The sequence below is a fragment of the Pyrus communis genome, chromosome 17, assembly GCF_041283825.1.
Source record: "Pyrus communis isolate YQ-2024b chromosome 17, ASM4128382v1, whole genome shotgun sequence".
Classification (NCBI taxonomy): domain Eukaryota; kingdom Viridiplantae; phylum Streptophyta; class Magnoliopsida; order Rosales; family Rosaceae; genus Pyrus; species Pyrus communis.
This window is the reverse complement of record NC_142581.1, coordinates 9,379,317-9,397,737: the sequence shown is the minus strand read 5'-3', so window position 1 is coordinate 9,397,737 and position 18,421 is coordinate 9,379,317. Positions and strand designations below refer to the sequence as shown.

Here is an 18,421-nt window from a genome sequence, read left to right as displayed (position 1 = left end):
GTAGGACTGTCTCCGAATTCAAAATATTTTTGGACTTCAGAAAAAAGAGATGTCGTGCGAAGGAGGCGTGCAAGAGATGCCGAAACAAGTCAAGGGGGTTCCAGCTACAGAAATCCTAGCAACCAAGATCCTAGCACCACATATCCTAACTCCACAGACTTTATTTAATTTCTTATGTAATTTCTTATTTATTTTTAGAACTTTATTTAATTTCTTATGTAATTTCTTATTTACTTTTAGAACTTTATTTAATTTCTTATGTAATTTCTTATTTACTTTTAGAACTTTATTTAATTTCTTATGTAATTTCTTATTTACTTTTAAAACTTTATTTAAGTTCTTATGTAATTTCTTATTTATTTTTAGAACTTTATTTAATTTCTTATGTAAACTTAAAACACCAAATAAAATTACATAAAACACCATTTAAACTTAAAATTACATAACCTCACCATTTAAACTAAAAAAAAAAAGCAAACACACTAAATAAGATTACTTAAAAAACAATACACTTTATTCTTCAACCACAAGCCTTATTTTAATTATCTTCGCCTTCGTGCAATCTCCACTGATGGTCAATCAAGTCATTCTGGCAGGCTATGTGCCAGTATGGCTCTTGCAATGAAGTGTATCGTTGAACGATCAATTCATTGTAACGTCCATCCCGTTCCAACGGCTCGTGTTGCACGGGATCTTCAGTCCGGTCATGAGCATAATAGATTTGTGTTCTTGAGTTGTTCATCAGATCCGGCTCGTATTCATCGACGGCATCATAATCATACTCGTCTTCAACAATCATGTTGTGGAGAATAATACACGTCATCATGATGGATCGAAGAGCCTCGACATCAAACATTCTAGCTGCAGCCCTGACAATGGCCCAACGAGCTTGCAAGATACCAAAACAACGCTCGATATCCTTCCTACACCCTTCTTGACACTTTGCGAAGTGTTTCTCTTTTTCACTCTGCGGGTGTGGCACTGTTTTGACAAATGTTGACCACCTTGGGTAAATATCATCTGCAAGGTAGTATGGTCCCTCGTATTTATTACCATTAACCCAATATGTGCATCTCGGCCCACGCCCTTGTAGCAGTTCGTCAAACACTGGAGATTGGGCAAGGACATTTAGGTCATTCTGAGCTCCTGGAACACCAAAAAAAGCATGCCAAATCCATGTATCAAAAGAAGCCACCGCTTCCAGAATGATGCTTTTGGCTCCTTTTCTGTCGCCATAAGCTCCTTGCCATGCACTTAGACAGTTTTTCCATGTCCAGTGCATACAGTCGATGTTTCCAATCATGCCAGGGAAGCCTCGCATCTCACCCTTCCTCAGAAGCCTTCGCATGTCCCTTGTCGTGGGTTGCCGAAGGTACTCATTGGTGTATAGGGCTTCAATTGCAGAGCAAAACCGCATCAGGGACTCCAGAACTGTTATTTTTCCCATCCTTGCGATCTCATCCACTTGATCTGCAGATGCTCCATATGCAAGCATTCGCAAGGTAGTCGTAATTTTTTGCTCAGGAAGAAGACCTAGAACATGAAAAGCATCCTCTTTTTGCATAAAATATGGATCATGGTTGCAAACATCACTCATGATTTTAGCGAACAAACTTCGTTGCATTCTAAAACGACGTCTAAAAACATGATCAGGGAAAACGCTGTTGGGAATAAAATAATCTTCCAAGAGATCTTTACCTCATCTTTCCCTTCTTCTATCGATGTTTGCCGCACGTCCGGGTTTGGCTATCTGACCCATAGCTTCCATGATACGGCGGGAATGTGAGGCCCTCCGCCTTCTATGGTGATCATCCTCATCCTCCTCCATTGCGAATGCCTCATCTCCACCTCCACCTTGGTCAAGATTGACCAATTCTTCCTGTTGTGCCAACAACCTTTTCTGCTGCTCTTGCAACTGTTTATACGCTCTCCTTGAAGAAGACATTGTAAGAACTCAAGATTTGAAAACGATAAAGAAGAATTCTGAGCTAAAAAAAAGGATTGAGTTTAGTGTGAGGATGAATGTAGGGATGTAGGGTTTATATGGACAAAAAAAAAGAAGATGAGGTTCTGGACAATGCCACGTGGCACTACGTGATTGATTGAAAATCTTAGAGGAAATCTATTCAAAAAATAGTACGTTCGGATAATGACATGTGACGTGACGAGATTGGTTAAAAATCTTATCGAAATCTTGCCTAAATTATTATAAACAGGAAGTGACACGTGGGTTGTCGGGATTGGTTGAAAATCTTAGCGGAAATCTATTAAAAAAATAGTACGTTCGGATAATGACACGTGGCGTGACGAGATTGGTTAAAAATCCTATCCGAAATTAAAACTATTTTTTTTAATTATTTTATAAAATAATTATTTAATATTCTAAATGGACTGAGTGCCAGCGCATTTTGTAGGGGTGGAGATCGTTTGTGCCAGCGCATTTTTAGACTAGGTGCCAACACATTTTTTTTGGGGTGGAGATGCTTTGGCCTATTACTGTTCATTGGGTCTATTACTGTTCAATTAAGTGGATAAATGGGCTGGATGCTGGCGCAAAGTGGATAGGGGTGGAGTTGCTCTTAGGGCTCTCAATATTTTGTCTCAAACGACTCAAATGTAATTTGCAGGGAAAGTAATCATTAGGAAATTGCATAAATTTGGGATATAGGACAAAGCAAAAGCTAAACAAAGAAACATATTAATTAGCCTAACGCGCTTAAATAAACAAACCGTCCTTGGCCTACAAATCCAAGAATATAATTGAGTGGAGTAGGATTCTCATATTTTTATTGTTCTTTTGTTTTTTATTTTTTTTATTTGAATGATTACTATTAAGTTATATTAATATTTTATATTAATTTTTTATTTTTTAAAGAGAGAATGACAAAATAGTAAGTATGAGAGGAGGAAGGGAAGAAGATAAAAGAATAGAATGTGAGAGAATTCTACTATAAAAGTTTGAGAAGCACTCAATTTTAAGATATTTTTAAGAGAAATGTTGCTTCTTCAAAACTAAACTCTTTATAATTGTCACCTCTCAGTTTAACGTTAATTTTTATGCCATTATAAAAAATACGAGATGTCAATGAATTCCACGTATCCTTTTTAGCATTGTTTTATTTATTCAATCTATCGCTTATGAAGAATTTAAAAAAATGTGTATAAAAAATGACGTCTGATTATTATTTTTAAATTTACGCCTTCTGATTTTACATTTGTGAAAGTTATTCGCGTGCAAGGTGTCATTATAAGCCAAGCCTAATCAAAGAAGTTCCTTATAATATTGAGAAATATTTTATTAATGCTTTATCGAAGTGATGGAAAGATAATTAAAAAAATAAAATCACTGGTAAAAGATGGCAACAAGATACTAACAAAACATGAAATAAGAGAGTAAAGTTGAGGAGAGAGACAAAAAGATGAGAGAGAATAATGTTTTTGGTGGGGTCCACATATAAAAAAAGGCACAAAAACACCATATTTTTTATACCAAAGGCATACCTACCAATAAAAATATTACACCTTTCACAATCTGGTTGAGTATTTCAGTCTGTCAACGCCCCACTTTTTTCTGTATTTTTGTTTTTGGCTTTTTTTCTCTGCTAATTCCTCAGCAGCAAGTTCCAATTTCTACTCCCTTTCTCACTCATCCTTTGACCCAGTTTTCAACAGAAACTCCTCCTCCTTCTCCTTCCATTCCCACAACTGGGTTTTCTTTTTCCATTTCTGTTTATATAATTTCTACTTTTTTTTCTTTTGTTTTTTGGTAAACATTTGCATTATCTGTGGCCTGTGGCTGTTTGAGAGGAGACCAAGTTTTCTTTTTTTCCTTTTGGGGTTCCCCAAAATTGTATTTTAATTTTGGGTTTTGGGTTGCAGAGAGGAAACTCTCTCTCTCTCTCTCTCTCTCTCTCTCTCTCTCTCATTTTTCTTGTGTTTCTAGTCCTCCTCCACTCTCTGGTTTGCGAGTGGTAGCTAGGGTTTTGGTGGGTTTGCTCTGATATAGGCAGTTATGGTGAGAAAACATGGATGGCAACTGCCTGCTCACACCTTCCAGGTATTTACATCTCTGCTTAAACCACTTACTGATGTGGGTTTGCCCAGAAAGGCTGAACTTTATCTGAACCCGGTTCTCCATACGAGTTAGGTCGGTTGGCCGGGGCAGTGTGTCCGCCCTCCCTGTGAATTAGAGTAGTTCAGAATATCGCCTTGTCATGGAAATAGAAATCTGATCTCTGTTCTGAATGTGGGTTTTGATTTGTCAATTCGTGTAAAAGGTCAAATCTTTTTTGGTTGACATTATTGCTTTAACTGTTAGTTAGGTCCCAGAGGTACGGTTTTCACTTTGTGGTTAGGACTATTGGGATGAAATTTCACTGTTAGGTTCCCAACTTTGTGAAAACTTAAGGAAAAGCTCAAATTCTCAAGTTTATGTTTGTTTAGAGTTGAACCTGGATAGGTGGAATTTGTTAATTTTTCCTTTTTGTTCATTTATCTACTCATTTTCTGGACACTGGATTACATTTCTGTTGTTTGATTTCTCTTGCTTTCTGATTGATTTGTTTATCGAATCAGAAACTAAAGTGTGTTGTTTACGTGGCAGGTTGTCGCTATTACTGTATTCTGCTTGTTAGTGGTTGCCTTCTATGCTTTCTTTGCTCCTTTCGTTGGAGGCCGCATCTGGGAATATGTTTTGATCGGCGGTTACTCTCCAGTGGTATATGAAATGATTTTTATTTATCCACATTAAGCATTTTCATTTTACTAATAGTTTCATTAGCATATGTGGAATTCTATTGAGGAAAAACTGCTGTTAGTCTTTGGTTTTGAATATATTCCATGATCTGATCCACTTTATGATGTACTAATCAAAAGCTGGCCTTCAGTCCTGGCTCTGAGTATTATGGGATTGAGAAGTTTCATCATTCTTATTCTAGATGTTGGAATTTGAGACGAGAGCTCATTCTTTATAAGGTTTTCGAATATGTGGCGCAAATTTGATTACTTTCAAAGATAATTAATCTGGTGGGCCAAACTAGATAGAGTTTGTAGAGTTTGGAGTTACTTCGAAATTGATTCTCTAGGCCAGTCAGGCACCCAATTCTCAAACCATTCATTCAGAATCACAACTCATTTAATTTATTCTATATAGAAATGGCCTTTTATTCCTGATGTTATTCCCATAATCTTTCTATGGCATTGCAGGCACTGCTCGTCTTCATTCTTTATGTTCGATGTACTGCAATAAACCCTGCAGATCCTGGAATTATGTCCAAGTTTGGAAATGGAGGAACAAATGGTATCAATCCAAATCATAGGTTATCAGCAAAAGACTTGCCTAGAAAGTTTGATGAAGCCACCACAGGCCATTCTTCTCCGTCATCAGTTTCCAGAAGTTCTTTGGCAGGTGCTAACTCTAGTAGGAAAGGGTCAGTAGGAGAACTTGGGGGTATAAATATTCCGGAAGAACCCACAACTGGGAGTTGCATTGGAGGAATTTGCTGTGCATTGTTTGTACACGAAGATTGCCGCAAACCACAGGAAGGGGCAGCTGAGAATCAGGGTGGTGAAGATGCTTTGTTCTGCACATTGTGCAATGCTGAGGTATTGCATTATTACAAACGTTGTATCATAATTCCTCAATTTAAAGATACATCAGTTCTAGTCTTTTTAGTTTCTCATGTGTTTCTTTATAAAGCTACATACTCCTAAAATATTGTATGGGAAGTTGTGAATCTTCTTCGTTTTTGAAGAAAAAGCTGTAGAAGGGTTTAAAATTATGATCTCATCTACTCCCTCTCGACAGATTATTGCGAGTTGACTTGTTTAATTTTTTTTTTATTACCCATGAATACTTTTCATGTTGCAGGTCCGCAAGTTCAGCAAACACTGTAGAAGTTGTGATAAATGCGTGGATGGATTTGATCACCACTGTCGGGTATTTTTCTTGTTGCTTCAAGTGCTCCATAAGGGCAGATCTTCTGCAACTTGTTTTTAGTTGACATTTTTAATATTCCTCTCTTAAGTAACCTCAATATATTACATGGCTGCAGTGGCTTAACAATTGTGTTGGACACAAAAATTACGTGAGTTTTATATGTTTGATGGCCACCAGTCTTCTTTGGGTAGGTATTGCAGTCTGATAATTATTATGTGCATTTTTAAATTTTTGGTACTAAGATGCTCTGTCTCCCCCCGTTTCGGTTCAGCTTGTTATTGAAGCTGGAGTTGGTATTACTGTCATGGTGCGCTGCTTTGTTAATAAGACAAGCATGGAGGCAGAAATTATTGATAGACTTGGAAATGGTTTCACTCGTCCCCCATTTGCAACAGTTGTGGTACATATTGTATTTTTAAATGCTTTAACTAAAGTTAACATCCTAATCTCTCTCGGATATCAATTGCAGAAGAAAGCCTCTGTTAACATTGGTTCTCATTTGTGTAGGCTTTATGTACTGCAGTTTCTATGCTGGCATGTGTTCCACTTTGTGAACTCTTCTTCTTCCACATGATACTTATTAGGAAGGTCGGTGCTTTAGTCATTGAATTCATTTTTTGTGACGCTAAAGTGAGCTATAGCGGGTCTTAAGGGATAGATGTTTTTACATTTTACTTTAGAACTATGTAGCTAAATATTAGGCTGTAATGCTTGGATTACCAGGCCACTTATAGGCAGAAAATGAGAGAAGACAATTATCTGATAAGAGAGGCAATTTTTGTTGCAATTCAAGTGAAATAATCTTATTTTGAAATTTTGAAATTTGAATTAGGGTATTACAACCTATGAATATGTCGTGGCGATGAGAGCAATGAGTGAGGCACCTGGAGGAGCATCTGTCGATGAGGGTTTCCAAAATTACATGCACTCCCCAACAGGATCAGCTACAACTGGCTTGAGTGGAGGAAGTTCTTTAGGTCTGCAATACAAGGGTGCATGGTGTACCCCTCCCAGAGTATTTGTGGATTATCAGGTACATTAGTATTCACTTTATGTCTTGATTTTACATTTTTTGGAAGAAATCGATTTGAACCGCTGTTCAATTGAACTCATTTTAGGCTTCAAACTCTTTGGCCTGCATTTTAATGTGTACTACCTTTACTCTGGAGCTTTGTCGATTGGTTAAATTTTTCTCGTTCTCATTTTGAAGTGAAATTATTTTGGCAACACCTTTGTTCTCACCTTTGCCAAGAAAATTTGGGCTGTAACTTAAATCCATGATGCCTTTCGTAACTTGCCTATGTCATTACAGTTTGAGGTTTGAGCGTGCTGTGTTCTCGTCAACATTTTTTTTTATAAGGTTCTTCACATGGATTTTTGTAATTCTGACACTTTGGTCTTTTCTCCTTTGTAACCTTCCTTCTATTTCTCTATATTAATGTAGTTGCGATCTAACAAGGGCCCTTGTGAACTTATGCGAGTGCAATATAAAACAAGTTCATATTCATGTCCATATTTCAAGTATAAGGATTTATTATCTGGATCCAAATGATGGCTTAAATAGTACAATTAACGATTTTCATTTATCTTGTAAGGAACAATTCTTTTTCAAAAATGTCTTACCGTTGTGACGTTATCTAGCCCTTCAAATCTTCCTCCTTTCTCCATAATTTGTTAGTCCTGCTTGATTGGCTTGTAAGAATGGCTTCGCAGGATTGACCCACAACTACATTTCCAGTCTTCAGCTTGATATTTTTGTTTTAAAATTTTCAAGTTTACTATGCAAGAAGAAAAACTTTATATATGTTTTACACTTGACACAAGCTTTGCTACATTAGGAGGAAGTTGTACCGCATTTGGACCCCGGAATGGTGCCATCAACTATTGATCCGGACGCAGCTGGAGCTACAGAAAGAGAGCAAAAAGGTCCTAAAAGGCCTGTGCGCATTAGTGCTTGGAAGCTTGCAAAGTTGGATTCCAGTGAGGCCATGAGAGCAGCAGCCAAGGCCAGGGCATCATCCTCCGTTCTACGACCACTGGATAAACCTGACCTTGAACTTAGCTCAAGCGGCACTATGAGTGTGCGGAGTAGTGTAAGCACTGATACGGGGGCACATAAAGAGATGAAGAATGATCTGAGGTTGTCAAGAAATTCCTATGCTCCAAGTCAAGGTAGCCGAGATGAGTATGAAACTGGGACTCAAAGCATAAGTAGCTTCAGTAGTCCGAGCCATGCTCATGAAGTGATCACACTTAGCCCTCTGCCACAGGCTCCGGGTGTGGGACGTTTTAGCTCTGCCACTTCAGTCCCCAGCTTAGTTCCTGACCGTCCATTAACTGCCAAGGCAACATTGCCTAATGTCAGCATGGGATTTGATGAAAGGATCATGCAGAGGGGAAGTACAGCTGATCCATTACAACTTTCCGCTCCAATTATGCAGAGGGGAAGTACAACTGATTCGATGCTGCTTTCAGCTCCACCTACTTCTCTTTTCAGGGATGTCCGAAGAACATCTGTTGTTTGGGACCAAGACGCAGGGCGATATGTCTCAGTTCCTGTATCGGCTTCTGAAGCTCGAAACAGGTCATCCATACAAACAGGATTTCCAAATCCTAATGCAGAAGCAAGCTATAGTAGAAGACCAGTTATTCCACCACAGGAGGCTTCATCTTCTGCAGCGAAGCCTCCAGCACAAGAAGCGGAGAAACTGCTGTACACAGGGGATTCTATATTCTTTGGTGGCCCGCTTTTGAGTGCACCAGTTAGGGATAACTTAAGAAATGAAAGGGATTCGGGTTCTAGAGAGGGCCAAGAGAGGGCAGGGCTGAACCTGCCTAGGGAATCCAGGTTCAAACGTGATTCTACCTCAAACCAGCTTCCTGTGTTTGTCCCAGGGGGCTCTGAGAACAACTCTTCTTTTGGGCCCAGTTCCAAATAGTGTTAAGCGACTGAAACAAGTGCATGTAAATCTCTTCCTCCTTGCCCGGATGGTGTAGTGGAGCAGCATGAAAGTCGAGCCAACTTTGATCCTTGTGACCTGGCTGCTTGAGATTGTCGCTAACAGAGTTTATCGCATGGGGTTCAAGCAGTTTCTTCGATGAAATTCTGATTCAACACACCAGTTTAGCTGAGGTTTGTAAATGGGGCGATCGTAGAAGTGTCTCTTGTGCTTTCTTGACATTGTAGCCAAAGAATTTGTGTTGCAGAGCTCCATTTATGCTCTGAATTTTTATTTATTATCGAAGTATCTTTTCCCACTATTTGCATAGATGTATGTTTTCTAGACCCACCCCCCCCTATTTTACTTCCCTATCTGCTTTACTTACCTATACTCTGCATTTCTTTCCGATTTGCTCAACATAATTTCTGGTATTCTCCATTGCTCGGGTTGCGATTTCAATTTAACGATAGTATACAGTCTAGAGTTTCGCTCTGATCGAATAAGTGACATTCGATCTTCTATGATGAAACGCGTCTTGTTCTCGAGAAATTCTGTGAGCGGCCGCTGCATCAGCCTCTCACTGATAAGAGCGTTTGCATGGGACTTGCATGCAGAGAAAGGCTGATGCAGTGCAGCGACCGCAGTCAAGATTATCTCTATGTTCTCAGATACTTTGAGGGAATTTTATCCGCAAAACATGAAGGGATCAGTCTGCGGTTTATACACAAATTCTACCGCGGGAACCCTTATATGCAAGAGCTTTTATCCCCAAATCCTACTCGCTTTCAAACAGGTCTTCGCGGTTCCAGCAGATCAAACTCGTTCAACGCTGGATTATAAACACATGCGATCTTACACAAATGATGCGGAAACGAAGATAAGGAAAGCAGCTTGTTTATCATTCATTAGCATTGAGAAGCATATCCTGATGTGCAAAAGTTCAAATATATGTACACTGTGGATACTGTTCGAACTAGCATATGACCTACAGCACAAAGCCGACTGACTTCCAGTTAAGTAAGAGGCTGCTGTCAGCCACAAACACTGCAAAAAACACTGATCTTCCTTGTATATTGCCTCCCCATCCCGTCCAACGCTGCACCAAGCTTTCTGGCATACGTTTGCAGAACTCTTACCTGCATAAAAATTCATCATGTGATGAAAGTGATTAAAATACTTGATGCCTGCCAAAGCAATATGAGAACATAAGAATTGAAAATTCATCAATGAATCTTTTCTGTCTGAAACTAAGAACCATTTTCAATCTCCAAGCACATGAAGAAAAAGCCATAACCATTTTCAATCTTTAAGCTGACCATGCGACAAAATATATCTCCAATACTGCCTACCTTTTCAACAGTCACTTAAAATCTTCCTCTCATTTATCAAGTTCGTTACAGTCTACAGACATGTTCAACAATAGAAACTATCCAGATAAAAAGAGCTACCCAAAGAGGAGCTTTGCAATACCATATCTCTCCACGTAAAGAAATTTTCCATTCCACAACATCTTGTCCCAACCCCCGAACCTTCACCCACTAATCTGATCTTAAATAAGTTCCTTATCCAGCATAAAATAGTTAAGCGAGGCATTAAAGGTATCAGTGTTTATCCCCATTAGGGATTGTGTTCATGTACAAGGAATGGTAAAGTTTGAGTTGTGCCATGTTTCAATATAATATTTTTTCTTTAAGTAATAGAGTCAAAATACAAAAAAGGTCATAGATAGCGTCACAGAGAGACAGATGGATGGGAACTATGGAAAGTGTAATCATTTATGAACATATAATTCCCAATACAGCCACCATGATGAATTGATAATCAAGTAAAAATTGACAATAAACAAGAATACTGCGACCTGAGATTTACTTTTACGGTATTGACTCTTTTAATCAGATTATACGAAGTGAGACTGCATCAAAACACGACAACTAGTTGCATCAAACAACTTATTAAGACAACATACAATCAGATGACTCACCAAGCATCATTCATTTTCATTTGGAGCAGACTTTGGTATTTCTGGAATCCTCCGTTTTGCAAGCCGTTCAATAAGAAGTTTCACTTCCAACTCTGCATCTTGCAACCTGTTACTCAGTAATTCAGCACTCTTGGGGTGTGCTTCAAATTTGCTAATCCACCCAGCTTCAAAGTCCTTAATCTGTTTTTCAAGCAGTAGACGGGTCATCCTTTCCTCTTCTTCTTTCTTTAGGCGTTGCTTTTCCAGTTCCATGGCGCTCAAAACAAGACCACCTGACCCAGGAACATCCCTGTAGAGTGGCTCATCAGCTTGCGGACAACGTGCTCTATATTCAGCAAATGCTTTTTGTGTTTCCTTTAAAGCCTTCCTGTAGCCATCCAAGAGATTTCCCATTACATAGAGTTCATGCTCAAGCCGATACATCTCCATTTTGCTTTTCTGCTGCTCTTCAGCCTTGGCCTTCTGCAAGTGACCAATCACCTCCTCCCTTTGGTGCAACTCGTCTAGTAACATCTGCTGGCCAACCATTGATTGCTCGCAAACTTGTTCTTTCTCCGCATACACCATCTTAGCCTTTTCCATCCAGTGCTGCACTTGCTCCAAACATGTATCAAATTCACCACCTGAGACCTTACCATCCCAAGGGCCACCCATCCTCAACCGCTTATTACCATTGAGAGGATGATGAGAAGAGTTAGCATTTTCATGGACAAACTCTCTCTTAAGACCACCACTTCCAAAGAATGAGCAACTACCAGGAAGCATTCGACTATCATCCCTTGAAGAAAGAAACTCCCCAGCAAATTGATCACGCATTGACATATCTGAACTATGAGGGTTATGTGCTGCTTCCATTGCATGAAAGCCCTCTAAAGGCATATCCTTAAGTGAAAGGTGAAAACCTCCCTCCTCCTGCTCTTCCTCCTCCTCGTCCTCTTCTTCTTCCTCTTCGTTTCCTTCATCTATTCCTTCAACAAACTCCATATCTTTTTTCCCTTCCTCCCCACAACCCAAATTAACTACACCAAGATTACACCGCTGCAAAAAAGGTTCATCTGCACTGCTCTTCCCATCCAAAAGCCAATGGCCAGGCTCTTCCACCTTACATTCTTCAAAACCCATTACATCCTCAACCCCAACTTGCTCCTTCTCAACACCAGCTTTCTCAACGTTTTCTTGCTCAACATCAGTCCTATCCACATTGTCCTGCCTAACATCAGCTATATCCACAATGTCTAGCTCTTGCCTAACATCAGTTTTCTCCACATTGCCTTGCTCTTGCTTCAGATCATCTGTATCCACATTATCTTGGCCAAGACATAATTCAATGTTATGTTCTTCCAATCCGCTGGGTCCCTGTAAATCATCCTCCCCGCCCATTATCACATCCCCGCCACCATCCTCTTCCTCTTCCTCTTCTTCCTCTTTTGCATCGACATCAACTGCATCAACATCAACAGCATCAACATCAACTGCATCAACATCAACAGCATCAACATCAACCAAGGGAGTCTCTTGTTCTTTCACCATAAAGAAATCCTCGCGCTGCGATTTTATCAAACACTGCAAATGCGATGCATAGTAGCAATCCCCCAATTTGGGCGCCTGAACCAACTCCTTCTCCACCATGAACCAAATCAAACCGGCCCAATCCACCTTCACAAACTGCCCCTCTTTGATTGCCTTAGTCCAATTCAACACCTCGCTTGGCATCATCCACGTATCCCCGTGCAAAAGCACCCAATTTGATACCAATTCTTCTATAAAAGCTATGGACTCCTCCGAAGCAGCCTCCGCCGGAGGCTCCTCAGCACCATCCGGTAGTGCCACAGCACCACCCTTCTTCACCTGTTTTGAAGGAAGCTTCAAGGCCCGTGCCAAGTCGGCCCGGTTGACCATAACCTTGGACCCATTGACGTAGCTGCCCCGCAGGTTAGGGTTGAAATTGGAAATCAACTGGGCGAGAAGATCAACCCGAAGATTCCGATCGAACTCGATGTGGACGAAGTCCCACAAGTTGAGCCACTTCAGGAGCTTCTCGTGCTTCTCAAAGTCGAGATTTTTTGAGGGCACGAATGGAATTGGATTTAAGGTTTCTCTCTGGGTCTGAAGTTTCTGCTGGGCCTTCTGCTGGGCCTTTATGTTCCCCGAACTGGCGGCTTTTCGCTTTGAACCGGACTTCTTTCGCTTCGTTGCGCGGCGGTAGAAGGTAATGGTGGTGGTAGTGGTGCCACGAGGAGATCGGGCGGGAATGTCATCAGATTTGGGTTTAGGGTTTGGCTCCGATTGAAGAGGCGGGTTTAGTTGAATTTCTTGGTCTTGATGGGGTTCTAGGGTTACGGTTTTGGATTGGGAATGTGGTGGTTCGGAATTAGGGTTATCTTGTTGAGGGGCTTCTTCTTCTTCGATTTGGGTCATGGTCACATCAGAAATTACGGCGGGAGGAGTGGCCATAGTGATGATCTGGTTCTGGGTTTTGAATTTCAGTGGCGGAAGCAGGTGGAGAAGACGACGACTGGTGAGAAATGGTGAAGTGAGATTTGAACCAAGCCAGACGAGGTGACTCTTTTACCCTTCCATTTTTCTCGGGAAACGTTTTTAACACTCTACAAATCACATTCTATCCTTCTCAAAAAAGGTTTTTTTTTTTTTTTTTTAATTATAGAATATTTAGAGTGCAAAATGAGATTTTTAGAATGTTAATAACAATTTCATTTTCTCGGAAAAATTTAATTATAGAATGTTTGAAATACAACTTTTACCCTTCCGACTAAAAATTTCGCTCTTTTTCAATCTCTTATTTGCTATTTAATTTGGTCGTTGATTTTATTTTTTTTATTTAATTTAATAATCATAAATAATAAAGTACATTGTCGATATGCCCCTTAAATTATCATTTAACTTTCGATTTCCTTCCTGAACCTTTTAATTAAAAAATTAAGGACTTAAACTAATTTTTTTGGCCGATTTACCCTTTGCTGTTAATTTTTCATTCATTCCATCCAAATTTCTATTAAATGAAAGCATGTGCATAACAAGTGTGGGTAGTTCAATCGCTTCATTATTTAAAATAATTGAAAACCTTACATTTCTAAAATATAAACCTATGCAAATATGTGTGATTTTTTAGCTTTTGTGTCCAAAGGTCTAGTGCAGTGACGCTTTTGTCCACAAAGGAAAGTTACGCGGTGTGCACATGATAAGAGTTTTAACGTTAAGTTGGATTAAATCTATGAAACACTAATGGTAGGGGGAAATCGGCCAAAAAAATTAGTTTAAGTCCTTAATTTTCCAATTAAAAAGTTGAGGGGGAAATCGAAAGTTGAGTGATAGTTTAAGGGGCAAATTGGTAGTTTAGCCTAAATAATAAAAAAGATGTGTGAAGTTAAAAATTATGTGTGTTGTCACTTATGATTATGGTATAGTAATTTTTCTTTCATTTGTAAGTAGGGATGGCAAATAGTAAATATCCATCGGTTATGGGTAACCACAGTTATCTACTTATTTAAATTTTACGGTTACAGTTATGGATACTTGTGAATTTTAAATGAGTGGATATGGGTATTAACCGAGGTTATAAACGGGTACTTGTTTATCCAATTGTTTTAATATATATATATATATATATATATGTATGTATAATTTAAAAATAAAAAAAACTAAGCTAAGATCCAGTGATGGTCATATTGATTATAACATGCAGTGTTGGTGCTTATTGATTATAATATCCTCCACCTAAGATAATGACTACCTTGAATTTTTAGAAGCTTTCCTTTGTAATATTTTATAATTGAAGACTAGCTTGGGTGCATATTGATTATAATATCCTCAACCTAAGATAATGACTATCTTGAATTTTTAAAAGCTTTACTTTGTAATATTTTATAATTGAAGACTAGTTTGGGTATAGAAGAAAAATATGTCGAAAATACATAAAATGAATTTTCTTTCCAATATGCTTGCTCAAGTAATGAGAGGTATTTTGTTAGTAACAAATCAATTCTTAGCAAATATATTATATTACCTTGATTAATAACAGTTAAAAATATCCTTCGTAAATTATTATTTCAATTATTGGAGTTGTATATGGTTACGGTTCAAAAAAACATGTAAATAGGAGAAACAAGGGTAAATGGGTTAAAAAATGGATAAACAGGTACACGATTACGGTTAAATGGGTACGCGGTTATGAGTATGGTTAACCGTTTATGAACGGTTATGGCTGTGGGTATAACCGTTTATAAACGGTTATGGGTATGAGTATAACCGTTTAGAGAATTACCCGACGAGTAAATGATAATGTGAGTATGAGCATAAACGGTTATGGGTAGATAACCGTGGTTAACCACCCACCATAACCATTGTCCATCACTACTTGTAAGTGAGAGGTCTTCGGCTTGATTCTCACAAAAAATGAATTTAAACCAAATTATTATGACTAGTCGATTTTGAGGCTTAGTCCACTCTTTCATTCTCCAAAACAACACTCCGCATCTTTTCTACACCCTTTTTGATATCTTGTGAAGTATTTTTCCTTTTCACTTTGTGGACGTGACACTATTTTAACAAATCATGTTCACATTGAGTAAATGTCGTCTGCTAGATAGTACACTCTTGAGCAAGGTTCTAAAAATCGCTAGGCTCTAGTCCGATGGCGGGCAGTGGCCTAATGCCTAGGAAGCTAGGCGGGCGTCTAGGCAGATTTATGTAAATTTATTATACATCTTGTAAATAAGTGCATATTTACACCTAAAAAAAATTATACTTGTATAGATAATAAAAGAATGATAAAATACAAAAATAGAAGTAGAAGAATACACAAATTATATACATCCAAAAAGTTCAATATTTAAAAAACAGTAAGCATATAATCATAATGAGGATGATTTGGATGATAAACTAAATTCTTCCTGTTCATGAATCATGATCCTTGCGGATTGGACATAGACTAAATTATTTAATCTTATTATATCTAGTTTATTTCTTTTCTTTGTATGTATCCCCTCAAAAGTGCTCCAATTCTTTTCACTATTGGATGAACTTGTAGTAAATCTATCATTTGCAAATTAGGTACACCATTTCCATAAGTATACCGCCATGAAACCAAAAAAGAAAAAAGCACACAATCAATAAAAAAAAAAATATATATATATATATATATATATATATATAAACCGCCTAGGACCACCTAGGGCCGCCTAGGACTGCCTAGGTGCTGCCTAACTCTCCGCCTAGGAGCCGCCTAACTACAGACCGATTTTTCGAAATGATTTGCCCAAAATCAGGGTGAGCCTTCACCACCTAGGCCGATTTTTAGAACACTGCTCTTGAATACACAATTCCATTGATTCCATATGTGACTTGAGGAGCACTTCCTCGCAGCACGTCATTGAACAATGGGATTGACCAAGGACATTGAGGTTCTTTTGAGCTCCTGAAACACCAAAAAAAAATGTCAAATCCATTTATCAAATGATGTCACCGCTTCCAATTTGATACTTTTGGCTCATTTTCTATTTCATAATCTCCTTGCCACCAAGTCCTGTGCGGATGCTTCCAATCATGCTAGGAAAACCTTGCATCTCACCCTTCTTCAGAAACCTTTACAGGTCCATTTTCATGGGTTACCCAAGATACTCATTGGTGTAGATAGCTTCGATTGCAGAGCAAAACATCATTAGGGACTCTAGAATGGTTAATTTTGCCATCTTTGCTATCTTATCCACTTGGTCTGTAGATGCCCCATATGCAAGCTTCCGCAAGGCAACAATAATTTTTTGCTCAGGTTGGAGACCCATAACATGAAAGTCCTCATTCTTTTGCACAAAATATGAATCGTGGTTGTAAATAGCAATCATGATTTTATTGAACAAATGTGGTTGCATTCTAAAATGACGTCTAAAATATGCATTGAGGTATACACTATTTGGGACAAAGTAATCTTCCAAGATATTCTTACCATCGTTGTTCCTTCTTTCTATTGAGGTTCGTGGAACAACTGAGCCTAGAGATTATCTTCACATCTTGCATGACATGACAAGTCTGTGTGGCTTTCTCATTTCTTGCTTCATCATCTCTCCTTTTACTTTCTTGATCCTTTTGCTCCTCTATTTCGAACAACTCATTTTCTCGCTCTCAAGATCGAACAATTCTTTCTCTTACTCTTTAATTTCTAACTACCTCATTGAAGAAAACATTGTACGGACTCAAGATTTATAAACTATAAAGAAGGATTCAGAGAGATTTTGATTTCGACGTGCTGGAAGAGGATGTTGGGTATTTATAAGAAAATTTATAAATTTTTTTTTATATTGTTATGAATTTTTTTTTATAATTTCTAACAATTTTTATCAAACTTAATTAATATGGACTATTGGAAATCCAATGGCTTAGAACAAACCATGTTGCCCCCACATCTGAGGGGTGTGAGTGTGCTGACATGTTGGCCCCGTGCCTGCTTTTAATTGGCTCACTTGCCATAAATGCGCATGTGAAAGCCACATGCATGACGCACAAAAAAACAAAAAGATAATAATAATAATAATAAAATAAAATTTAATAACGTAGGTGATGTCATATCGCCTCCAGCAGGCCCTAAGGCCATTGTCGCCTGATTGCTCAGTCCATGGGAGTTGGGCCTACCAATAGGTGGGCAATTGGCATGGGCTGGAGCAATTTTCATTTTTGGTGTTGAGGGATTCTGTAACATCCCACATCGCTCAGGGGAGTGGATCATGTAAACCTTATATGTATATTCTCATCTCTACTTAACATGATGTATTTTGGGGACTCACACGAGAACTTCCCAGTGGGTCACCCCTCATTGGATTGCTCTCGCACGAGCTCACTGGCTTTGGGTTCACATCCCGGCCAGCGCCCCCACTACATCCCGGGCTCGACTTCATCATAGCACGATATTGTCCGCTTTGGGCCATGACCACGCCCTCACAGTTTTGTTTCTGGGAACTCACACGAGAACTTCCTAGTGGGTCACCCATCATGGGATTGCTCTCGCGTGAACTCACTTAACTTTTGAGTTCCTACAGAACCCGAAGCCAATGAGCTCCTAAAAGGCCTCGTGCTAGGTAGAGATGAGTATATACATATAAGACTTACAAGATCCACTCTCATGGACGATGTGGGATGTTACAATCCACCCCTTAGGGGCCCGACGTACTCGTCAGCACATTTCCGGCCGGGTAATGGCTCTTATACCAAATTGTCACATCCCGACCCGGGCCTCAGCCACATCCCGGGCTTGACTCCGCCATAGCACGATATTGTTCGCTTTGAGCCCTGACCACGCCCTCACGGTTTTGTTTCTGGGAACTCATACGAGAACTTCCTAGTGGGTCACCCATCATGAGATTGCTCTCACGTGAACTCGCTTAACTTCGGAGTTCCTACTGAACTCGAAATCAGTGAGCTCCCAAAAGGCCTCGTGCTAGGTAGAGATGAGAATATACATATAAGGCTTACATGATCCACTCTCTTGGACGATGTGGGATGTAAACAATTCAATCACCTAATTGCAAGAGGAATTTCATGGGGTGGAGTTAC

The 18,421-nt window shown here is 39.1% G+C and overlaps 2 protein-coding genes across 5 annotated transcripts; one reads left to right on the top strand and one right to left on the bottom strand.

Moving 5' to 3' along the window:
* Window positions 1-3,494: 3,494 nt before the first annotated feature.
* On the top strand, window positions 3,495-9,228 carry LOC137708301 (DHHC-type zinc finger family protein). 3 transcript variants are annotated; one of them, XM_068447346.2, is made up of 9 exons: window positions 3,495-4,057; window positions 4,604-4,717; window positions 5,206-5,604; window positions 5,870-5,938; window positions 6,054-6,125; window positions 6,210-6,338; window positions 6,446-6,526; window positions 6,771-6,971; window positions 7,777-9,228. In XM_068447346.2, exons 1-9 carry the CDS (start codon window positions 4,013-4,015, stop codon window positions 8,875-8,877), a joined length of 2,211 nt encoding a protein of 736 aa, XP_068303447.2. In that variant the 5' UTR covers window positions 3,495-4,012; the 3' UTR covers window positions 8,878-9,228. The 3 variants fall into 3 exon arrangements, with proteins under 3 accessions (XP_068303447.2, XP_068303448.2, XP_088544886.1); XM_088688760.1 differs by lacking the exon at window positions 3,495-4,057 and adding an exon at window positions 4,348-4,459; XM_068447347.2 differs by lacking the exon at window positions 6,054-6,125.
* Window positions 9,229-9,758: 530 nt separating this feature from the next.
* Window positions 9,759-13,464, bottom strand: LOC137708520 (uncharacterized). 2 transcript variants are annotated; one of them, XM_068447616.2, is made up of 2 exons: window positions 10,862-13,464; window positions 9,759-10,016 (listed from the first exon to the last, which is right to left on the bottom strand). In XM_068447616.2, exon 1 carries the CDS (start codon window positions 13,313-13,315, stop codon window positions 10,868-10,870), a length of 2,448 nt encoding a protein of 815 aa, XP_068303717.2. In that variant the 5' UTR covers window positions 13,316-13,464; the 3' UTR covers window positions 9,759-10,016; window positions 10,862-10,867. The 2 variants fall into 2 exon arrangements, with proteins under 2 accessions (XP_068303717.2, XP_088544885.1); XM_088688759.1 differs by lacking the exon at window positions 9,759-10,016 and adding an exon at window positions 10,045-10,064 and having other exon boundaries at window positions 10,862-13,443.
* Window positions 13,465-18,421: the final 4,957 nt, after the last annotated feature.